The sequence below is a fragment of the Dermacentor silvarum genome, chromosome 9 (genome assembly GCF_013339745.2).
Source record: "Dermacentor silvarum isolate Dsil-2018 chromosome 9, BIME_Dsil_1.4, whole genome shotgun sequence".
Classification (NCBI taxonomy): domain Eukaryota; kingdom Metazoa; phylum Arthropoda; class Arachnida; order Ixodida; family Ixodidae; genus Dermacentor; species Dermacentor silvarum.
In genome coordinates, this window is record NC_051162.1 from 88,837,235 (window position 1) to 88,862,532 (window position 25,298).

General features: G+C 47.7%; 1 protein-coding gene across 7 annotated transcripts in view; it reads left to right on the forward strand.

Annotated features, from left to right (window-relative positions):
• LOC119465371 (inositol 1,4,5-triphosphate receptor associated 2-like) overlaps positions 1-25,298 on the forward strand; it is a 347,709-nt gene that overhangs the window by 215,911 nt on the left and 106,500 nt on the right. For all 7 annotated transcript variants that reach the window (XM_049656273.1, XM_049656274.1, XM_049656278.1 and 4 more), the window contains 3 exons: positions 3,571-3,604; positions 4,327-4,417; positions 5,003-5,055. In XM_049656273.1, coding sequence (XP_049512230.1) covers positions 3,571-3,604; positions 4,327-4,417; positions 5,003-5,055 — 178 coding nt within the window. The remainder of the gene's footprint in view (positions 1-3,570; positions 3,605-4,326; positions 4,418-5,002; positions 5,056-25,298) is intronic.

Genomic DNA, 25,298 nt, shown 5'->3' on the forward strand with positions numbered 1-25,298 from the left:
CTAATGGGCAACCTTGGCGAGGGAGTGCCATAGCAAGACAGGACGATATCGAAGTGTGCGACGTCTTGCTGAAGCAGTGAAAGTCTCAGAAATACCACTACCCATGTTAAATGAACGTGACTTAAAGAACGTGGTTTGTTGCTACATTGCTAGATTGCTATTGATATTACCTTAGACCGTCATAGTGAGATGAGTACTGCCACGATGTTTCTTCTCGGATATTATAAAACGATCAAAATTTATTTTGGGGTTATGCAGAAAAATGACATGGATAATGGCAACTGCTCTCTTGGTATGGTCATCGCATGCCTGTCTGACGTCAATGGCAAGGCAGAACAGAAGCACTACAGCGTACCGGTACGCCAGTAACAATGAAAGGGTTAAATCCATGTAATGTTATTGCCTTGTAGCATCTTTTTAATGTTAGTAGCACACATCACTAGAGTCATTGTCATACTTCATATATATTTGATGCACGTTACAGCAACTGATTTTTAGGGCTTCTTACTGCCATGGCACATCGACCGTTAGCAATTCATTTTCAACTGACAACTCATAGCTATTTGCTTGGCACTCTTTGGTCTTGTCTGGCCCTTGCGCCACAAAATACCACATCATGCTTTGCCAGAGCGTACTGATGCGGAGGGCAGAGAATCGGGGGGTATGATTAGGTTCTGAAATTCGCAGGCATAAGATGGGGCCAGCTGGGGCAAAATGGGGGTAATTAGAGATCACGAGGAGAGACGTTCTTCCTGCAGTGGACAAAAATAGGCTGATTATGATGATTGTTAATGTAGACTGATGTCAGGGCTTTGGTCTCCTGTATGCCCTGACCTTCTTAAATCATTGCTTCCAGGCGGAGGCTTCCCTTGTTATCATCTTACGGACAACCTTTCGTCTTCTTTAGATTGCTTGATGCTTAGTGTGTTTCACTGATGCGTGCTGTTCTGCTGGGTAATGCAAGTTCTGTAGAAATGTGCAAGGCGGATTAAGTTCTGTGCAAGCAAGAGCTAGGCTATCTGCCTGACTGTAATAGAACACAGCAGAGAGATTCATAATAATGTTTCCTGTACACTATTTTCCTGTTTTCAAGCACAGTTCCTGAAAAACTTCGGCGCTCTTATCCTGAAAGTGCCTGCTGAATTTGGCAGATTAGACGCAGAGCAACAGTTTACTGTAATTTATTTGACAAAGGCATCCCACCTGTCAAGCTGTCGGGGAGCAGCTGAATACATTTTGCAATATTAGTTTCGTCAACATGTAGTTACAGTCACTAAAACGTGTTTGTTTTAATGAAAGCATGTGGAAACGCCCCTTTGTAATAGAGCACAATGCAAAATGCAAGCTTATTTGCCTGCATGAGCATACGCCATTTTTCGGTAGCACAGGAAGTGCAGGTCCCACCACATGCAATGTACTAGTAGAAAAAAGTATGAGAAATTATTCTCTTATGAGGACGAAACTTGGGACCTCTCACTAGGAGCTTGTTAGTAAGCGATTGCAAAGCATATGGTGGAAGTGGCACTAAGACAATGATGAGGATTCAAGCTGTAGGACATGCTCATTCTGCTGTCGACTTTCTGATCTCGCATATTGTCCTCCGCGCAGTAATACTGCTCTGCTTTATCAACGTTTGGCTTAGTTTAATGGCATTTAATAATGATTGAAGCATCTCGCACAAGAGCAGAAAAAAAAATGCATCAGGGATGCATTTTTTCTGGTTTCTGCATGCAGTTTTTTTTTTTTTGTTTCTGCTTACAGCTGCGAGTTTAGCACTGATGTATCTTTATCTCCTTTACTCAAAGGTAACACCGTAGTGATCAAGGGTGTTACAGCAAGGGGGTTACAGCAACAAATAGAATACATTTTCATTTACAGAGTGCACTTGCTCTTCAGTCAGCCTGTTCCACTGGTTTATTGTTTGGACAAAAAAGGAATTAGCATACATGTTCATGTCTCTTTGGTACACTAGGATTTTGCGGAAGTGCAGCAAACATAAAATCAAGTTTATTTCTTTTACAGCGAAAGCCGTATATGGCTAGGCGAAACGAAAAACCATTCGTCCCATGTTTCTCTAAACATCTCCATTGGCTGCGCCAGCGGTTACGTCGTTCTCTACGTCGCACCCAAGCGCACGCGCCATTGGCAGCGCCGTTATTGACGTCGTTCTCTGCGTCATACCTGCTCTGCCTGCAACGCCGGCTCCTCGGCTCGCCGTTGTCGCATGCATTCGATATCTCGAGTTAGCTCGGCGTCGTGGTTAGCAGCATCCGCCCGCCATTGGCGCTTGCGTTCCACTAGAAATGCAAACATGTATCCATAATTGAGAAAAGCTTCAATACAGCGTCGGGATTAACCCACTGCTAAACACCGGGCCGCACGTTTCAGCTTCACTGGTTAACCATCTGTACGGAGGGCTTGGGTGGTGTTTTTTGCTAATTACGTCTGCAATGACCAAATTATTGCAGGAGGTGGCACGACTGCAAAATACCGGGTGTTTCAGCGATGGTTGTTTCTATTTAAATAAAAATAGGGAATTCGAGACACAATAATACTTTTTGCAAAACAAGATCCCCAACAAAAGCGCGCAAAAGAAAACTACCTTGGATCATTTAGCAGCCTAATTAACTAAAATTCACAAAGTATGTTTTTAATTACCATTGCTAAGTCGCCAATGCCAATTGTACGTTTGTAGCTAATAGTGAGCTTATAACAGAACTGCTTTTGAAACAAACCAAAAGCCTTATTTAAAGCATTCTGGTACGCTGAGTTGCGACTCACTTTGAGTGTTAAACTGAAACCGAGTGTGTCAGGAGTGCGCATAACGCCTCAAATTTGCATCAAATGGCCAAAGTCACGCCTCGAATGGCTGCACATGTACAGTGGGTTCACATGGCTGCACATGTACAGCCATGTGAACCCACTTTGACCAGCAGCAATGATTGTTTCCATTTTTCGAGTGACAAGCACAAACCAGATGCAGACTGCCACCCAAGATCACCTCATGTATATAAGCTCGGCATTTTGGCTGGCATGCCACAGTATAGGTCACATATCCAGTCATGTCACCATGTGACACAATGTTAAGGCGGGGTTAACCATGCTCCTTGCGAGTTCGGTTTCAGTTCGCCATGAAATGGTATCGGCTTCGTGCCATTGTGCTTTGAATAAGGGCTTTTGATTCGTATTAGAAAACTATTTGTTACGAGTTTGCCATTAGCTACAAATGTCCAATTCACAATGGCGACCTAACAGTGACAATTAAAAATTTGATAGAAATCTTAGTTATTAGGCTGCTAAGACCCAACAGGGAGTTTTTTTTTTTTGTCTGACCTTGCTGGGAATCTTCACCTGCAAAAAGGTATTATCGAATCCCTTCTTGTTAGTAATTCGAGCCACTTGTCAGTGAAACAAGCCGTATTTTCAAAACTTGCCTGATTTAACATTTTGTGACCGATCTCGATCTCTGATCGCCTTGGTGCCCATCCTAAGGGCTATTGTAGCTGTAAAGTTAAAACTATTCCTTTTGCATCGCTGAAATGAAGAATATCTTTTTTTTTTTTCTTTCAGTGGCACAGTTGACAGTGGCAATGCCAAACCACCGGTAAGTGTGATTGCGATCTTATAGCGGCATGCACTGGGCACTCTGCTTTTCCACTCTTATGGCACATTTATCTGTTTCCTACGCATTTAAATAATGAACAGAAACTAAGAAGAAACACTAAATTAAGTAACTCTAATTAACTGTTCTTTCAAAATTCTATTTTCATTGTTTTCACGCTAAATAGTTCGTCACTAAAAGAAAAAAATTAAGGTCAAACTTCCAAATTTTGAATTATTTTTTTACTTATTGTGAACATGCTTGCATTACCAACGTCAAACTGTGTAAGGGGCAGGGACTTTTGTAAAGCAATCGCATGCGTTTAGTCCTTGTCTCCTCTCGATCGTGCAAGGAATCATTTAATCAAAGCAAAGCAAAATTAACTTTAGTGGTGACAGGCACTAGTAATTTAAATTTAAAATGGCTAGAGCTGCTCTGAGGTTGCACTTTTCACGTAAAGTAGCCTGTGCTTAGGGGAATTCCTCCTCTGAATAATTTTATTTTTTTATGTCTGAAAGCATACAAACAGCTATGGTAAAGAAAAGCAGGCTGCTAACTGCCACCAGAAGGGTGACAAAAGCTGCCTGCTTATCTGAAAAGAGGAGATGGAACGGAAATGGAAAATAGAAAGAAGGAATAGAAAGGGGAAAGGAAGTTAAATAATGACACCACAACAATTTAAAGAATGTTTTTTGTAAAGGTTTTGATTCCTAATGATCACCCAGGTGCCAAAGCTGACGTTCGAAGACTTCGATGCACAGCGAAGAGAACCCGATGTGCAGACCCGGAAGGCAGCCTTCAGGAAATGCCTACTTGGTAAGTAAAAGAAAATGGAAGCCCGCCCGCAATAACCGAGTCCCATTTGCCTGAATAACTGCTGAAGAATGTGAGGTTCTTGTCTTCTGTACCACCATTCGGTGTAGAATGCAAGGTTTTGCCAGTGGGAAAGCTTTCAGAATACTGATGATCTTTTACCTCATAATGTGCTCCTGTCTAGGTAGGATTAGCAAAACAGCGATGCCTTTGCCTAAATGGAAATTGATGGGGCCTGATGAAGATTAGGCAGGTCCTTCACTTCACATCCGTTTATCGATGCTTAGAAAGTTGAAGTGTGCTGTACTCTTACGGGAGAATGTATTAGAGCCTATTGAAAGCATTACTTGGAAGAACCCGAGTGTATCAAGGGGTGCCGGTGGGGTGCATAGAGTAGGTTCGGAGATGAGCAGTGTCGAGATATAAAAATGGAGTGGAAGAGCTGCGATTGCTGGAATACAGTGTAATTTGTAGGAGTGAGATAATTGGTACTGTGGTTGGATTGTCTTCTTGAGTGGTTTGCCCTACAGAACTTGGTACGATGTCCACCTGGCAACCTTGATACAAGGTCAACGCTTTGTTTTTCAGAGGTGGGACGCAGTGTGGCCATGGACTTGGATCAGCCAGATGGCTCTTCACGGGTATGTGTGGGACTTTGGTCTTCCTTCTTTTTTCTACAGGTTTGGTCTGGTGATGCGAAACAGTATGCTTGATCACCTGCCCGGGTATATTTAGTGACTATGGCATTTTCTGCTTAGCTCAAGTCCATCCCTGCTCCAGCGCCGGCATTCTGACAGAGAGCAAAATGCAAGAACACTTGTGTACTTCGATTAAGACGCACGTTAAAGAATCCCAGGTGGTTGAAATTAATCCGGAGTTCCCCGCCACGGCGGGCTTCAATCAGAGTGTGGCTTCTTAAAACTGCAGAATTAAACTTTTATTAAGTCGCCTAATTAATGTGCAATCACTTTAAACACTGTCTTGAATGCAGGAAAGCAGCTTGTAATGATATATATTATCATCACCAGTTTCATATGCCTTGTAGACGTTCAGCTAAGGCTGTGTTTGCTTAGATCATCGAGTGACGAATCTGATAATGTCTTTTTGTTATATATTTGTCCCCAAGGGTAATGATAAATCGGCCTCTGGAAGCATCAAACGGTGCATGCGTTGACGCACCATTATATTGTTCGAAGAGACTTGCAAGACTTTCAGTTGCTGCAGTGACTACATATAGGCGACTATACTTTGGCACATACGGCTTACTTATGGTTTCATGGCTTACAAGTTCTCCTACGACACTAGAAGAAACATGATGAGAACGAGGTACTGTTCACTGTAAGACAGCAACCTGATGTTCAGCACATTTGCCGCTGTGACATACAAGAGTGCTGTGTCTGATGAAGAGATGCATGCACACAAATACAAGGGTCTTACTGAAAGTAATCAAGTACAGCTTTTTTTGCACTCAAGTCTGAAAGCGCACAAGAATGGATGTACCGGAATATAGGTCGACCCCTGCATTTGAGGGGAATAATATTAGAGGGATAAAAATAATTTCTCTGTGCAGTTTACAGAACATGCTTTCTTTTTACCAATATGGTCATTTGTGATTAGAGACGAAAACCACACGTTAACTGTTAGGATTCTCATTAGGGCATGGCTGTTGGTCATTTATGACATCCCACAATACATCACCGGTGATATCTAATCCAGGGACGCACTACAGTCATTGGGCAGCACACACTGGGAACCCGAGGTGCATTCGGCAATCATTGCAGCTGACTGTAGGCATGCTGGCTTGACTGCCGGCACTTCAGTCGTTTTGACGGTCTGGCTCCTGTGAATAGAAGCTTCAGGTCTTTTGTGTCGTCACAGACCGCAGTGGCCAACGAAACTTTTCTGCGCCGCCTATTTGTCTCAACGGATATTCGTTCTTGTGAGCAGTGCTCACGAATCAATTTTGATTGTGGTGTCGGTAAGTTCAGTATGAACAGCGTAGCGGTCACTGAACGAAGTTTTCAGTTAAAGTTGACAGTTGCACCCAACGTTGTTGCACCGTTTCACTTTCTGTTCGCGGAAACCAAACTCTGCAGAGCTGCCATGCACCCATTTGCTTCTGTGTATTCTATCATGCTGTTTTCGAATGCAGCACCAAAGTCAAGATGAGACCTGCTAATTTTGCACCCTGATCCTGAATCTCGCACACTAGCAAGTCATCTGCAAAATTCAAGCATTTGCAATGTGCTTGTGAAAGCTCCCGGCAGGACCTATGAAAAACTGAATCATCCATAGGTGATTCACTAGTACCAATGTCCGGAGCCACTGCTGCTTTTGAGCCTAAGTGGCATCTGGTGGAACAATGAGTCCAAACAAATACTAAGTGTTTGGGTTTGCCTGTCTGAGCATGAGCGTCTATGAGGTTGTTGTATAGTAGGATCGTGGGTGTTCTACTCTAGTTGTTAGCAAATTCAAGTGCTGAAAGCTGTGTCGTTTGTCACAGCTTATCTTGTTAATAAAGAGACTGGTTACATGTATTTGGTTATATGAAAAAAAGTAATTGAATCACGGTCAGTTACCTAGTAAAAAGTAATCAAACAATTAGAAAACTTGGAATAAATGTAAATAATTTTAAATAATGAATTGCATTGATTCGCTGCATTCAAGTCTGATTAGGATTACTCTCAGTATGGCTGTTGTAAGTGCTGCGATAGGATGGGCCCTATACAGTAGTACCTCGTTATGCTGCAATCTCATCGGTCACGAAAATACCTTCGTTATATTTGATATTCGTTATAAGCTACACACAGATATCGGTGGGGGAAGAATCGCAATCAGGTCTATCTGAAAGAAATGCAAGCGGAGTGTCTCCGACAGGCCTGCAAAGGGCTTCTTGATGGCCCATCGGCATCTTTCCATGCTGATACGACACACGGGAGCAATGATAAATTACATTTACAAGTGTATTACCACCGCAAAGACGAAACCGTGTGATTGGTCGCACTGGATAGGTACGTTGACTTGCTGACGGCGGTCTGGTTGCCGCCAGACTTTTTGCATACGGAGGGGACCACACGGTACTCCGGTACTATAACCTCCTGAGACCCAAACACAGCTATGGGACATAATCGCTCTTCAAGGTGTTTATTGTCTACTGTTGTGTTGTGAACTTAAAAACAATTTTTAAAATTTAAATAACACCGTTAGATGCCAAAAGATGCATCTTCATGTACGTGTATCTCCATCTCCTCGTGTTTGCTATGGTAAAAACTGCATTTCATTGCTTAAACGCAGAGATGAAAAGGGAACTATGTGTAGTACATTGTCATGTTGCTGTCGCGTCCGGTATTCTCACCCAAGCTCTGATTTTGAAACACTCCTCAAGGTTGCTTTCAGCCATCTGGGCCAACAGAGGTCTAGATCAATGTAGTGTCAAATTTCTTGAAAGCGATGACAGGAATATGCGTAAACAATTTCTTTACAGTTACACATGCACCGTACTTAACCAGAATGAATATGTTGCCTAATCAGTTCCAAGTTAATTTTGAAAAAAAAAAGTTAAAGGCAATGTGCAATATATTGTACAAGGGGTCTGAGGAGGATAAGGCCGTCACTCTAGGCCGTGCGTGATCTTACGCTCTATCACCGACAAGGCCTCCGAGTGCAAACGTATTGAAGGGGAGATTCCCGCAACGGCTTTTCACCAGCCATTCCGCCGGCCGCACTGCTTAGACCGCTAGGACTAACCAGCTCCGGGTCTCCGAGTGCAACCAAAGCTACGGTTTCGTGCCTAGTCGACATTGGCGGCAACTTTGTTCATGGCCGCGATGTCTGCGGCGTCCGAAATTTTGCTTATTGCCGTTATACGTTTGTGCTAGGTGTAGGTGGCGTTGCCGCAGGGAAGTCCGAATAATCGTGCAGGTCCGAAAATTCAGGCGTCTGGAAAGTCGGTCGGCGACTGTATGAGACATTTTTGCTACCAGAATACAGTCGAACCTCGATATAACGAAGTTGTACTTGCGACGAAAAAAATTAGTTAAATTGCGAATTTCGTTAATTCGAGGTTTTAAAGTTTCAGCATTAAGAACAGCTTCACAAATTCCCAGAGTATTCCTGGTGTAAGGTATCTTGTTACTAAGTACTTATGAACAAATCGCAGGAAGGTCGGGTCATAATTGTCCGGTTGTGAGCGCCAGCGCGTGCGGTGCAGATCGCGCCGAGAGCAATGCATCGACGTGGCTCACGGCGTCCGAGATCTGCACGTGTTGCGTCGCGCGGCGCCGTAAATCTCGGACGCCATAGCTGCCCGCGCTTAGTGGCCGCAACGGGCGCCCACATATTAAAACTAAAGTGTAAAAAGACTCGGATATTGGTATACTCAAGCAAAAGAAAAGGCCGATTTTGCCAGAAAGGCGGAGCATTGGTGGCGATAGCGAAGAAACTACACGAAGTAAGGTTCGTTGTTTTATCGGTGTCACGCGCGCTCAAGCAAACATTAACAGATCTCACTCGACAACCACGAACTCGCGGTCAAAACGCGAGCGAGCGCTTCGCACCGCGTCTCCGAAATTTGAGCTTACGTGACCGCCAACGCTAGACGCGCGGGAACAAAATGCGGGGGAAGCCTTTGCACTTGCCGCGGAAAGATTGCCTCCGAGATACGGCGTGTGGCCCGCGCACGGACGCACGTGAGGTTGAGACGCGCGCACTAGAAGGTAGATAGGCGCGCGTTCCTGAACCCTTCCCCAAGCGCGTGCTTGATCACGTTACTGCGCGTTCACTTGCGCAGAAGGATTCGCCAGCTCTCGTGTTTCTCGGAGTTGTTCATCAACTCGATGAATGGCGCAGCGGTGTTTCCTGCCTACCGCGTCCCGGCGCGCGCGCCTTGACAGCGGTATTGCCACATTTTTTCATGCAGAAGGACACTTGAAACGACTTTTACCTCGGTCGACATAGTTTTATTGCGATAGCAATTATATGGACACTCCAAAGCGGATTTCTGCCGTCGCCGTGACGTTCCGTATGACGTCAACGGCGATGAAATCGTCGCCGCGCTCCGGACGCTGTATATGCGATTGAAAGGGCGTGAGGGACGCGCGCTTTCACGGAGAGCGAACGCACATCAGAGAACAAACGCCCTTTCGGCGCCATGCTCCCTGAAGGGCTGCAGAATTAAGCGTCTTTCCTCCTTTCCATATATAGAGAGCAAATGCGACTTTTCCCGTCGCGCGAAAGCTTGGCGCTGAGCCGTGCTCCCTCAAGGGCTGCAGAAGATAGCGCCAACCTTTCCCTTTCCCTCAAGAACCACTTACCACCACCGCGAAAGGTTGTGGGGCTAACGCAATTTGCTATCGCAATTGATGCTTCGCCTTTCGGGTGAAACTTCGACAATTTTTTTTTGCTAGATTTACTAGCCGTACAGGCTCCAAGTACATGCTTGAAATGGCCGAAAACTTCGTTAGATCGAGACCGTTTCACGAAGTTGCTTCGCTAAATCGCGAAGAAAAATGCGCAGTTTTTAGTGCAACTAAGATCGGGAAATGAAAATAGTTCGTCATATCGCGAATTTCGTTTCGTTAAATCGAGGTTCGTTATATAGAGGTTTGACTGTATGTATTTTGAGACGTGCAAAGAAAAATTTCCTTCGCTGTAACCGGTACCGCGTTGGATCCAGCATCTTCAATTTCGGCATAGGAGAGTACTCTAATGAATTTTAGCATGACCAACGCAATTTTGCATTCTTTATATCCGATGGTTCGTTGTGTCCGTGATTGATATGTCGAGTTTCGACTGTGCTATAAAAATGACGCAGCACTCTTGGAAACAAACATGCTGAACAAACTTGGGTGAGGGACAAATATTCATCTAGCCTGCTTGATTTAATCATGTTTTACGTCTATGGCCATTTAGCCTTTTACGTATCTGATCTCGATCTTAACTTTCGTATTTAAAACCTCTATCACTATACTGTACCATTACCTGCGCTTGCTATGACTCCGCTTCTACCAATCTCTTCCCTGCTCGTTTTGTTTTTATTGGGACAGCAATTATATAAACACTCAAGGGGCATTTTGGCGTCGTCGTCGCCGCCGTGATGTTCCGTATAAAGTCCAAAGGAGATAACACCGTAGCCGCGCGCCGCATGCTATAACGCGCGAATGAAAGCGCGCGAGGGGAGCCAACAATCGGGGCTCAATCTTGCGCGCGCGAGGGATGAAAGTGGGGAGGAAGCTCGCCGTGTTTCTTCGTGCGTAAGGCACCGGGGGGAGGGGAGGGAGGGGGGCGGCGTCGTACTTTGGTAGCAACTTGAAAGCAATCTGCGTTATGGGCAGTCTAGCTGCGCCGACGGCTCATACCTTTGTGCGTGCTGTCTTCTCACCGCTCAGTTCGCGTTGAGGCGATAGGCAGCACGAAGGTCGCTGCTGAGCCGCGCTTCCTCACGCCGGCGTTTTGACAGGGAGTGTCCGCGGCCATCCAGTGTGGTGTGTTCATGTTTGCATGTGCGCACTGACACCATGCTTATTAATTTTGTTTGCAAGCGAATGTTTACAAGCTTGCAGTGCCAATGAAACTACTATTCTTACTTCGTATTGCTGTCTACAAATTTGCTATCGCAATCGATGCTTCGCCTTTCGGGCGAAACTGCGACTTTTTTTATCTTCCACCATTACTCCAACCGTCTCTTTGCTCGACTGCTCACCAGTTAATGATTCCGTCTTCTTCGAATCCCAACGCTTCTGGAAGGTGGACACTACCTACAGGGGGTGCCGTTTGGCTGCTTTTTTGTTTTCTAACCATCACCGACGGACAGTCACTCGCGCAAAACGTACGTCACACAGTGGCTAAATCGAACTTTGCTTAACTCACATCTCGCATCTCGCGCCGGAGGCAGTGTGTGTCGACAGGATTCTGCGCCTGTCGGTTTTGTATAACTTTCGCCTTCAAGGCACACGTGTTTTTTTTCCAACGTCAGTCGTCGGCCGTTGTTTGTTTAGGCTTGTTATATTAACATAGCCTTCACTATGTATTAAGCGCGTATGAAACCGAGCGCCGCTTTTGAACGTTCGCTTCGAAATCTCGTGCGCGTCTGCGGGACTGTTGTAATTTGTTTTGCGTTCATATCGCCTCCATGCATCGCGGTCACGCGCGCGTTCACTGCCCGTTCCGCGGCGCCGGCGCGACGGCTGGCTGACTGACCACGGCCTCGAACTTCAAGAAACGCATGCAACATCAACTCCGTCTCGCCAACATCCGTGCAGCAAGTAGCAAGGGCTATAGGGCTCGCGTCAGTCAACCGGCTGCGTGTTTCGTAGAAAGGGATCAAAACAGGCCTCGCCCATTGTGCATTTCTAATCCTTCCATGAAAGCCGCCGCTCATTCGGTCGGCGAGAGAATGAGAGAAGCCCCTCTGGTTCCTCTTTTCTAGGTGGCTGACGCGATCCATAGCTTTGGCTGCATTGCACGGAAGTTTGTAGTCGATCACGCATCTGAGTGGCGCGCGGTGAAGCAAGCTTCAACACTGCGATCATTCAACGCTGCAGCAGCAGCGGCGGCGCGGCGTTGCAACACTGCAAAACAAGCCGCCCGTCTCACCAATTCCGTACAGTGGAGCGACAGCTGCGGCTAAAGCGTCAGCCAACCAGAAAGCAGAACCAGAATAGCTCTTCCATAGTCCGCCTTTCTCACGACGCTGATTGGAAACGTCACGTAAGGATCGGTGGCGCGCATTGGGCGAGCCCTAGTCCTCCCCCGTTTTGAACTCGTAGTCAGCTGTCGTTACTGGTTGGCTTACACGCGCTCTAGGCTTGGCTGCCGTGCACGGAAGTTGTACGTACGTGCGTCGTCCGGAGGTCGCCAGCCACACGAACGCCGCTGCGCTGGTGACTGGTATGGGCGCTTTAATATGTTTGCGGACCGCGACGCGCTGTCACGTACGAGAGACGCGGCCTTTGATAAGGCAACTTTAAAAATTCAAGATAAATGAAATTAGAAAGAAAGCGCACATCCTCTCTCTCGCCCTTGGCAGTCAGTCGGCGTGCTTGCGCGCGTCTCCGCTGCGTTGCCGGTTGGGCGATGAAAGTGTTGTCGTCGTCGTCGCCTCAAGCACCGTCGAACCTGTCGCCTTGTTCCTTTCTTTTACTCTCTCTCTCCCGCTCTAAATCTTTTCTTTTCTTAGCTCGTAACGCCCGAGGTGTGTTTCGTTTCTGTCCGGTCTCCTGCCGTCAAATCGCATCCGCTACGACGGTGCGAGGCCGCATTAAAGCAGCCGCGTTCATACGCGTCCGTTTGCTGCACCTCGCCCGCGAAGGAGTTTGAAGAAGCGGCGGCAAACCGGTGACGCCGGGTGGTGACTGCCGCCGGTCGACGACGCCCTCCGGCGGTGCCTTTCCGAGCATGGCGCGTCGCAAACAGAGCAGGGTGCGCTACCAGGTCGCCGTGGATCTGTCCGGGGTAAGTGGCTTTCTCATCCGCTCTGGAAAGAAAAGGTTATTCGGAGGCTAACGCGCGATACTGCAGGAGGTTGTTGCTTCTCGCGGCGACGTAAATAATACGTGTCACGTTGATCGGCTCTGGGAGGGGGTGGGCTTCGATTAAAGCGCTCTCCCCCTCCTCCTCTCGTGAGTGTCACGGGCCGAGGAAAGGGGCGCCGTTGTGGGGTGGGGGGGACCGCGTCGTGTTGAAACCGTTGCTGCGACCTCCGGCCGCCGCGTGACTGCGCGTTTCCGTTATTACGAAGGAGTAAGCGCCGGTGCGGCGTCGCACACGCAACGGTATGCGTAGCTTTCCATAGCGTGGTGATCGCAGCTGGTGTATGTCTGCACCGTATAGCTCGCTCTTTCGCGAGATTTCCATGTTCGATATATGTTGGCGCCGGAATAGCGCGCGGGAGGAACTGCGACGCGTTTTGTTGCAGTTGCGGTTCCCTATATACGCGTCGCGCCATATGGTGTTGGTGGCGGTGACCGAATTAAAGCGGGCCGTTTGCGTCAACGCTGGCGCAATGTGCGCGTGACGAAGTGATGTACTAACCTGCGGCGCTTGAAGTACCGTTCGCGGCGTCATATAAAGCGCGGCAGGGGCTCGGCGCTGCCGAGCGCGAGGTCGCGCGTTCCAGACACGGCCGCGGTGTCCACGTCCTGTAAATCGTGCCTGGCGCACCAGTTGGCAATCATTCGGCTACGCGTGCCTGACGTGCAATAAGCGTGATCGATTGTGCGTAACTAGAACGCGCGCACATGCTCGCACGTGTAGAGTTGGTGTCGGAAGTTCACGGGCCACGATATCTAGGAGGAAATCGAACGTTTCCGTAGCCTGCCTGGAATTTTTTAGATCCGCAGCGCGGGTATTGACACATGCGATACCAACACAGCCGTGTACTACTTTATCGGCTGCAGGCAAAAAAGAAAAGAAACAGCGGAATATCGCAACATATCGGCGAACCCCTCCTGGCTTTTGCTTAATGCGCTGCATGGCATCAATTACAGGTTGTTTGTACCATACCACTTCTCCGTGCTTATGCCCTTTCCTCCATGCGCGCTCGTGACCTCCCTATCCGTAGCTCAACGTCGCCGGCGGCTATGTACACGGCGCATTACCTCTGCCTACCCGCGTTCTTGTCCTTCTATAGTTGCTTCGATATCGGCTTTGAAACCCACTCGCCCTCCCCGCAGACGTTACGGGCCTCTGCCGAAGGCGTTCCTCAATTTCGCGGGTGGCAGGCTGTTGTACGCCAGTGAACAACCTATATATCGCTGCTTGGGCGCGTATTTACTTATCGCTTTGGACTGCATGGGCAAATGCCCGGGAATTCCCTCCCTTTCTCTGCAACGGCTGGAGCAGCGAACGGCGCAGAGGCAGTCGACAGGTCGCGTCCCGGCGCCGCGTTTTCGCGTCTCCGGGCCTTTTGGACGCGCAGTAGTGCGCGCGTGCGCGCGCATGTGTTCATTCGTTCACGACGAACGCGTCAGTCACGATCACTCTCGCTGGTGGACCCTTTCGCGCTATTCGCACGAGCGCGTCGACTCTTCGCTGAGACCGTACGTGGGGTTACGTGTGCATCTGTAGACGCAGAGATCTTGGATTCACAGGCCGTGTGCTTGCGTGTCGAAAGTGTGTCCGTGCGCGTGTTTTTTTACGGCGCGTGCGCGCTCTTTGATCTCGCCGTCTGTCCCGCTGAAAAGCCATTTTGCGTATACCTTTTTTTAAGCGTTACTGCCGGCTGGTTTCTTGTTGTGCGCGCGCGCCTGAGGAACTGCGTGTTGTCGGCACATTCGGGAAGTTCCTTTTTGTCTGCACGTGCTGTGCGGTTGATGGTCGGATGCACGGAAGTGTGAAGGCTTAGAGGTCGTGTGCGTGTTATGTGGGGGACGTTGTATCGTGTCCCCGGTCGTCTGTGCTCGAACGAGGCGGTCTTCGACTGCGCGGCCTTCTTGGTGCGATGGAGTGACTGTATCCTCCCAAGTTTGTCATCGCGACCGTCGCGCCGCCCTCGTGGTGAAGCTCTGAGCGAACGGTGAGTTTGTGCCCGACGTGTCTGTAGCCAGGGTGGCTGCACCTATACGTGAAGGTATAATTTATATACTTTTATATATAGTGTAGCGGACAGTGGTCTGCTCCGGACCGCCGTGTGATGCTAACGCAGTTATCTCGCATTTACCGCTAAATCGCCACTTAATATTTTTTTCGACCCCTTTTCTATACTTGGTCGTTGAAGGCGCCATCGATCTCTGGTCATGGCGAGCGCGGCTGATCAATGTGCCCGCCAAATGAGACCAACTCGTATACCCGACACCATTTGTGAGCTAGTATATATCTATGGCAATACAAACGCCATAGAGGTCCGCTTCTTGGCTCAAGCTAATGCAGTGGTTTTACGTTCGTTATCTCGTTTATTTGGCAGTATATACCGTTCTTGCTGACTTCTTGCCGCGGACGCCGCTAGCCAAGTCTTCCGTCCGCAGAACGTGGGAACTTGCAGCGACGCGGCATTAGCAACCGCACCGCGTTCAGATCCGCTTGTGAGAAGGTAGATGGAAGGGCCTATTTCTCCACTGAAATATAAACCGTGGCTGTCTGCAGTTCTCACTGTTGCATGATTGCTAGCGCGGATGCTGCCGATGCTGCTAGCATACCCACTAAGTCCGTCTCGGCTGGCTGCCTTCCTTCCTTCCTTCCTTCCTTCCTTCTTTCCTTCCTTCCTTCCTTCCTTCCTTCCTTCCTTCCTTCCTTCCTTCCTTCCTTTTTTTTTTGTCGATCACGCTTAAAAGCGACTGAACCAGCCTATAACGGTTTAATTGTTACATAACGGTGTCTCCTGAAAGAAGCGCCAGGTTGCCGCATAGTGAGTTTTTTGGCGTCACGTTGTGTTGCCGTGTATTGATTCAGTGCTAACGCATTACCGTCGACAGTCATTGTGAGATGGGTTCTGCCAATTTTTGACATTATTTTATTTCATCATGTGTAACATTGAGCAACAGGTTAACGCCAAACGAAGGAAACCAGCAACGAACGAAGAGAGGGCATAGTGAAGATTAGCATTCGGTTTTAATTAAGACTTAGAAATAATAAGCAAAGGGAAAATCAAAGTGGGCATCCTCTTTTCATTTCCCTTTTGCTTATTATTTCTGCACGTTGATTAAACACAGCCGGGGTTTAGCTCTATACTTCCTCTCGCTTCATTGTCTGCTTGCTTCATTTGGTTGTAGCTGGTGAAAAGCGAGCCTTTGGTTCTACTTCTCCCCGTGCAGTTAACCACATGTGACATATGCCTTGCTACATACTCCATCTTACCCTGTGACGCTCCTGACTTCGTTTTCCCTTTTATGGCACCCGCTGTGGTGTTACTCAATATAACGGAGCGCTGGTCCTCTGTTAGCTTCTGTATTAATTGATTCCTTGACCATCCAGCAGCAGCGCTTTCGCTGCTGCTTTCTGCCAACAGCTCGTCTTGTGAAAGTACCATCCGGCCGTCGAACGCAGCAGCTCGGCGACGCCGCGTTCTCGTATAGATGATCCGCATTCTCGTACACGCCAGTGGGGACCCTGCCGGATAACAATGGGTCGACGGTTCGCGCTCGACGCTCGTTATTACGTACAAATGTTCAATACTGGCACGTGCGTCGCGAAGGTGACTGGTGACGTCATCAATCAATTGGACAGCTAGTTCTGACGTGTGTGAGCGGCTTGGGTCGTCCAACCCGAGAGAGTTCTATACGCTTGCAGGCGCAGCCTTGCAGCATGCCGCGGCGTCACGCGGTCTGTTCGCACTTGTTTTGCTGCGTCGTTTACTGCTGGTTGCAGGTCTATCTCGCGACTTTCTTTGATCAGTACGAAAGACGCGCGTTTTACGTTCCCGTAAGAGTGAAAAAACATGCACATGGAACTTGTTTCCGGTGTATTTGATTTTTTTTTTACCAAATAGTAAGCGCTGACGGCGTTGATACAATTCCCGCCTTACTTGTTTCACGTGGTTACCAGTAAAAGTAAAATGCGTGACAATGGCGCGTTTATCACGGGGTGCTAAAATGTCGCTGGTTAATCGTGTGTTTGTGTGGGTGGGTGGAAGACAAGGAAGACGAAGAATGAAGCTAGTGTTTTGGCCACCATGCTTGCCTCCGTCCGCAAACTCCTGCTCGCGTCACACACACATATATATATAGCCACCGTAAGGCGCATAGCGCTACTCGCGTAGGGGTAGCAGCCACCATCATAAAAAAAAAAAGAATGAATAGGTGGTGTCCATAACCAAACGTCATGACGTGTTTCCGCGGCTTCCGCAATCGTGCAACCAGCAAACGCATAGCCTTCGAGATCTACACCAGAGAGCGCCACTACATGGGGCGTGGATTTGGGCAACTATTCGAGACTTTTTATAGCATGCTTAACAGCTCTGCAAGCTGCTTTACGTTCTTAAGGTGGCGGTCCCACTCCGGCGGCACGAGCCCCCCGTTTTCAGTACTTTTGGAGCAACCGTCGCGGCTCTTCTTCTTAAGATATGAAGTTGTCGTATAAACCACAAAAAGCTTAATTCTTGTAGATTCCAACTATATAAAATATAAAGAAATTGATTGGTGTGATTTAATAATAAATGTTCAAGAACAAGCATGAGATACATGGTTTTTGCGAACTGTCACTTGTGACCATATTTAGAAGAAACTACCGCACTTACTGCATTGCGGCTTGCTCTGTAGCTTTAGGACATATTTACCTAGTTCCTAGACGTAGCAAATTAATTTTGAATTTTTACTTTTTGGATAATTTGCTTTTGAAAATTGCCAAATACTGCAATCTTCTGTTGTAAACAGCCTGGCAACTACATGCTCAAGGAAGCTACATTTGGGATAAATTATAGATCAAACAATTTACATTTAGGACGCAAAATTTCATTCATGTAACTTTATTATTTTTCCTAATAATGAGACCGAAAATAACCAATATTTAGAATGCTGGTTTTATTTTTGCCCATTTTTGCGGGAAGGTAATAAAGCTACGAAGCTGCGCTTTAAAATAAAGTTACATGAATGAAATTTTGTGTCCTAAATTTAAATTCTTTGAACTCTACTTTGTCCAAAATTTAGCTTCCTTGAGCATGTAGTTGCCGGGCTGTTTACAACAGAAGATTGCAATATTTGGCAATATTCAAAAGCAAATTATCCAAAAAGCAAAAATTCTAAATTATTTTGCTACGTCTAGGAACTAGATAAATATGTCCTTAAGCTACAGAGCAAGCTGCAATGCAGTAAGTGCGGTCATCATCATCATCAGCCTATATTTATGTCCACTGCAGGACGAAGGCCTCTCCCTGCGATCTCCAATTACCCCTGTCTTGCGCTAGCGTATTCCAACTTGCGCCTGCGAATTTCCTAACCTCATCATCCCACCTGACTTTCTGCCGTCCTCGACTGCGCTTCCCTTCTCTTGGTATCCATTCTGTAACCCTAATGGTCCACCGGTTATCCATCCTACGCATTACATGGCCTGCCCAGCTCCATTTCTTCCGCTTAATGTCAACTAGAATATCGTCTACCCCCGTTTGTTCTCTGATCCACACCGCTCTCTTCCTGTCTCTTAACGTTACTCCTAAGATTTTTCGTTCCATTGCTCTTTGTGCGGTCCTTAACTTGTTCTCGAGCTTCTTTGTTAACCTCCAAGTTTCTGCCCCGTATGTTAGCACCGGTAGAATGCAATGATTGTACACTTTTCTTTTCAACGACAGTGGTAAGCTCCCAGTCAGGATTTGGCAATGCCTGCCGTATGCACTCCAACCTAATTTTATTCTTCTGTAAATTTCTTTCTCATGATCAGGGTCCCCTGTGAGTAATTGACCTAGATAAACATATTCCTTTACAGATTCTAGAGGCTGACTGGCGATCCTGAATTCTTGTTCGCTTGCCAGGCTATTGAACATTATCTTTGTCTTCTGCATATTCATCTTCAACCCAATTCTTGCACTTTCTCAATGAAGGTCCTCAATCATTTGTTGTAATTCCTCTCCATTGTTGCTCAATAGGACAATATCATCTGCAAACCGAAGGTTGCTGAGATATTCGCCATCGATCCTCACTCCTAATTCTTCCCAGTCTAAGAGCTTGAATACTTCTTCTAAGCATGCAGTGAATAGCATTGGAGAGATTGTGTCTCCTTGCCGGTAGTTTCTTCTAAATATGGTCACAACTGAGACAACAGTTCGCAAAAACCATGTATCTCATGCTTTTTCTTGAACATTTATTTCTAAATCACATTAATCAATTTCCTTATATTATATATAGATGGAATCTACAAGAATTAAGCTTTTTATGGTATATACCACAACTTTATATCTTAAGTAAAAGAGCCGCCACGGTTACTCCAAAAGTACTGAAAACGGGGGGCTCGTGCCGCCGGAGTGGGACCACCGCCTTAATACCTGTCCTTTTGGCATTGTATAGCCACCATGTATATACCGTTTGCAGTCAAGTCGTGAGCAAGAGTATTTGCTTTGGTCTCGTGTAGTCCGTAGAATTCCGACTTAGTTGCTTGCTGGAAGCCTATAGACCCTTTTATTCTTTACGTATACAAGTTCCAAAGCGCTTCCGGTTTCACCCTCTGAAATAGACCGCTAAATTTCGTCAGTAAATAGGGCACTATCAGCTGCGGTAGGCCTGCAAGTAGACAGCACCCTCCAGCTTGCACCAATTTCGCTACGCAGTTATACGACACTGACAATTTTTACTCCTAAATGCGAAAGAAAGCTACATGTTCTAAACGTGTGTGGCGTGTTTCTTATATAAGAACAGATTAAAAGCACTGACTATACTGCGCAAATGTACTTTATTTCCCTCTTCAGACTTGGGTGCCGAAAACTCGCTACGGTATGTATTGCGGGTTACACGAAATACACTTTACTGCCACAGTGAGCATAAAAGGCTTGATAGACGTTAGTCAATAAACTTATAACGCCATAGGTTTGTATTGGCTGTATATTGACTACATATGTGGAGTTCGCTACACGCTTTAAGGTGTCCAAATCAACTTTGTAAGGGTGGGCGTGCGAGCATTCAAAGGTGAGTTCCTGCATCACAGGTTTTCCCTTTGCTTCACCTTCGCACCAGCAGTACACCATAAAATAATTTAACCGTTAGAAGTGTATAAGGGTGTAAATTGGTCTATAACTCACACCCTTACACCCTTTCTGAATGTAAGGGTGCGAGTTGTAGACAGATTTACACCCTTATTCGCTTTGCTCTATAAGTGGTGTAACTCACGCCGTTACACCTTTTTGGGTGTAACGGTGTGAGTTATAGACACATACCAATTGTAGACCAAAGTGAATAAGCGTGTAAATTGATGCAATCGGTCTATAACTCGCACCATTACACTGTCTTGTGCGTTAAGGGTGTAAGTTAGACATATTTACGCCCTTATTCACTTTGGTCTATAATTGGCGTATAACTCGCACCATTATACCCTTTTTTGGTTGTAAGGCTGCGAGTTACAGACACAGCATACCAATTATAGGCCGAAGTGAATAAGGGTGTAAATTCGTACAATTGGTCTATAGCTCACACTTTACGCCCTTCTTGGGTGTAAAGGTGTGAGGTGTAGTCACATTTACACCCGTACTCACCTTTAAGGGTGTCAATTATTTTACACTGTACTGCACGTACGCGTGACCCTCGCGCCACCGCAGACATTTTCGCAAAGTCGCCGACGCCTATGTACTACTTGACATTCGCGGCGCGCAACGGCGTGCGACCGCTAGTATAAGCAGGTAGCTCGGTCGCAGACTCGGCTATTTCGCCATCCTGCGTGCGGTGCTGCATTGCAATGAATGCGCTTGCTTTTTTTTTTTTTTTCGCGTGCATTCCTGTCCCGCCCTCCTCCTCCTCCCTATGGACGTTCATCGTATCTTGTACTGCGCGCACGTGTTACAAGGACAGCGCAAGCTTCTACACGACACCTGGAAAGTTGGGAACCAGACAGGCCGACCGCTGACTAACGTTCGTGTTTGCATGCGCATGAACGTTCGCGCAGACAGAAACGCAGACAGACTGGACGCGAGCGCTGGACATGAACTCATTTGATCAATTGATGTGCAACTCCTCGATCAACTCATCCAACTGATCAATCAGTCGATGTTCAGCGCTCGACTAGTGCACGTTTTCTTTTTTCCTTTTTTTCGTGTATTTATTTATTTTTTCAAACGTGAATGCGAGCTCCAGCAACCAACATCTTCGCGCACAAGCTGCATTGCGAGTTTGGTTCGTTAATTATCTGGCGCGCATTTCCAGGTTTCGCAATGCGCGGCACGGTTTTTCTTTCTTTCTTTATTTTTTTTTTTTTTTGAAATGCGAAATTGTTTAATTCATCTATTTTGTTTTTTGTCGTATTCATTGCGCATCGCTGCTTCACAGCATATCGTATACGCGATGCGAAAAGAAGCCCTCATCTCGTCCAAGCGGGGGGCTGATTTCTTTGTTAATCTTTATTTCGATTTTTGGTTCTTGCGTGGAGAAAGTTGTTTTCGTCTCGGCCCGGTGGCTTTTTGCAAGGTGCACGCTCCGCGACGACGGCATCCACTGCTCACACGTATCTCTTTATTTGCCCGCGTATACCTGTTCCGTCGTGTTTGTTTGCTCTGGCCTCGAGTCCTATGCAAAACAGGGTCGGCGCTCCAACGGAAACGCCCGGGAAATCCCCGATTCATATACGAGCGAACGGAAAAGTGTTGAGAGGGCTGTGGTGAACGATAACGGTTGCGGTCCGCCTTTTATCTTTTCTCTCGCGAGGCGGCTGTGTCCCTCGCATTGCACTCGTGCATTGCAGTGAAGCTGAGTGCATCGATGCGTGTCTTGTCGGGACCTTCCCTTTCCGCAGACGGTGACTGTGTTGACGTTGTTTTTCTTTCTTTTCCTTTTTTTGGAGCGCGGAGGATTCTCTCGAGGCGTGCAAAGGAAATGGGACGAACTTATTGGGAATTGGGTGAGCGTGTCTTGCTTTTTTTTTTTTTTTTTCGGAAGGTCGTTTAACGGCCGCATCGCCGGCGCTTGGTCGGCCAGTCACGCCATCCGGGAGTTCTTGAAACAAGCGAGTAGGGACGGGTTACCGGAAATGGGTGGTGGCTCGGATGCTTTTGCTTGGCCGTATTTTAGGTCGATTATCTTACGTTATACTGTTTTTACTCCCACGCTGTTCTCATAATGCGAGAGTATACAAGCAAGCAGACTTCGTGAATAGATTTCTTTGCTTATTATGCCTTGCGTTTTGACCTTCCGGAGCCAGCAGAACACATGGTATGCAGAAACCGCGTTCGGTGAAGAAGTTGCGCGGCGATGGACAACTGTGTGTTGTCTACGAAAGCTAGCCAACGTGCTTAGGTCCAAGCGTATCGTCAGTATTTGTAATACCGCTGTCGCGGGAACAATTTTGCACGTGCTTTCGTGAGTATAGATTGAACTTAATGGAGATCGAGCATTGCAAGACGTATCTGCATTTCTTTTTCCTACTTCGATATACACTCACGCGTCCTCCTTCCATCATCCTCGATCGATGCAGGTTGATTTCTATGAGGATCGAAGCTCTCCGCACAGAGCAGCGTTGGTAAGTGTGGCGGAATTTTCGGCGGCGTCGGAACTTGTCTGCCAGTTTTTCTCAAAACGGCCGCGGCGCTGAATATACGATAACAAGTTCATTTATTTGAGGAGTTGATGATTCTTGGTTCACTTCTTCGTATGTGTTTCTTCGATAGAAGTTTCAGTTGCGAGTCAGCGCCGTGTCTCTCTCTCACCTTCACCCGCCGTGGTTGCTCAGTGGCTATGGTGTTGGGCTGCTGAGCACGAGGTCGCGGGATCGAATCCCGGCCACGGCGGCAGCGTTTCGATGGGGGGGCGAAATGCGAAAACACCCGTGTACTTAGATTTAGGTGCACGTTAAAGAACCCCAGGTGGTCCAAATTTCCGGAGTCCCCCACTACGGCGTGCCTCATAATCAGAACTGGTTTTGGCACGTAAAACCCCATAATTTTTTTTTTCTCTCTCACCTTATACTTTCGTATGGTCCCGTCCGTTAATTAGCGCTACCTTTAATGCCAGGAACGCAGCATTCCGTTCCGTTGCCGGCGGCACCGTAACACGGGCACAAGTTGTCCTCGTATACGCGGCACATCAGTGTTCCTCCACATCTGACTGAAGCACGTCGGGCTTTCGACGGCGATGCTCGCAAAGCAGCCTTTTACGCCAGCCGCGAAGAGACGGCAGTTATCCGTTGTCCCGCATTCATTACTTGGGGATTTTCAGCTTTCGAGGCGGCGATAAATCTTTCCCAATAAGTGTTCAGCCTAAGTAGCAGTCGTGTGCGTACGGTTCCCGGAATATGCCGACCAATCGAGTCGACGCCTCGGAATGTTCGCGTTCGAGACGAGCCAAGGGACCTTAAAGAGGCCTTGTTAAGGGGAGGGTGTGATCGATTGCAATCACCCCTGCAATCGTAAAAGTGCAGCTGCGTTGCTCTGCTGGAGCCTACGGGTGCAGGCCTTCGCCGTCGAAGTCCTTGTTTCATCAGGAAAAAAAAAAAAAAAAAAAAACACGCAGTACGTGTATTGCAACGGAACGCGCCGCCGAACCAAATGCGCGATGCAAGGCACGAATTCGGATTGCAGTCGTATAGCTTTTGCGTGCTGCAACACGTATCGGCGATGTAGCGTGGATTACAGGCATGCCGTTTCGCTACCTTTGTCCTGGTCGCGCGGTAGGTTTTAGTACTCCCGCTCTGCAGGCAGTGCTATATGACAGGGCAGCCAAACAAGTGCGCATCAATTAAAAACTCAGCAGCAGCAGCACCTTATATTCATGTCCAATGCAGGACGAAGGCCTCTCCCTGCGATCTCCAATTACCCCTGGCTTGCGCTAGCTGATTCCAACTTGAGCCTGCAAATTTCCTAATTTCATCACTCCACCTAATTTTCTCGTGTCCTCGTCATGTGCTTCCCTTCTCTTGGCGCCCATTCTGTAACTCTAATGGTCCACCGATTATCTATCCTTCGCTTTACATGGCCCGGCCATTTCACATAATGTCAACTAGAATGTCGGCTATCCCCGCTTGCTCTCTGATCGACACCGCTCTCTTCCTGTCTCTCCAAATATTATTACGATAACATCGAAAGATGTTGAAGAGACGAGCCGCCGCGCGAAAGACGACGAAGTGTGTCTGTGCTCTTGGTGCGAGCGATTGTGGGCCTGGCTCTCTGGCTTCTGTGTAAATAGCCTGTAAATAGCCTCTTTCGTCTGTGTCCTTTCACACGTAACCTTCATCCGGACGGCTCCGAGTTCCTACTTGTAGTCCCTAAACACCTCCGCTCAACCGTTCTAGAAGAGCTTCACGACGCCCCAACGGCAGGACACCTCGGCGTCTCTCGAACCTATGACCGAGTACGTCGCCGTTTTTTCTGGCCAGGCCTTGCCCGTTCCGTACGGCGTTACGTCGCTGCTTGTGAACTTTGCCAACGACGCAAGAAGCCTTCCCAGCTCCCCGCTGGTTACCTGCAGCCACTCGACATCCCTGCCGAGCCCTTTCATCGTGTTGGCTTAGACCTTCTCGGCCCCTTTCCGGAATCTACATCAGGAAACAAGTGGATAGCCGTCGCTGCGGACTACGCGACCCGCTACGCCGTAACACGCGCTCTTCCGACCAGTTGCGCTACTGACGTCGCGGACTTCCTCCTCTACGATATCATTTTGATGCATGGTGCTCCGCGTCAAATGCTCACCGACCGTGGCCGTACGTTCTTGTCCAAAGTCATTGACGACATCATGCGTGCCTGCTCAATACAGCACAAAATTACCACCTCCTACCACCCACAAACGAACGGCCTCACTGAGCGTTTGAACCGCACGCTTACAGACATGCTATCGAAAGTACGTTCCGCCGACCACCGTGACTGGGACCTCGCTCTACCTTACATTACCTTTGCATACAACTCTTCCCGTCTCGAAACTGCTGGCTTTCCCCCGTTTTACTATTGTATGGCCGAGAACCGACGCTACCACTAGACCCTGTGCTCCCGTTCCCCACAGCTTCAACTAGCGATTATGCCTGTGATGCAATCGCCCGTGCATGATCATGCTCGCCAACTTGCGCGTGCTCGTCTGCAAGTGTCTCAAGAAAACCAGAACAACCGCTACGACCTCCGTCACCGTGATGTGCATTTTGCGCCCGGCCACCCTCGTGTTGCTTTGGTCACCATCGCGGTAAAATTGGCCTTTGTGAAAAACTGCTCTCCTGTTACACGGCCCATATCGCGTCTCCGCCAAGTGAGCGATGTCACCTACGAAATCGTTCTAGCCACGCCCACTACGTCCTCCGCTGTGACCACCAGTGATATTGTCCACGTCGCCGGCTCAAACCCTAC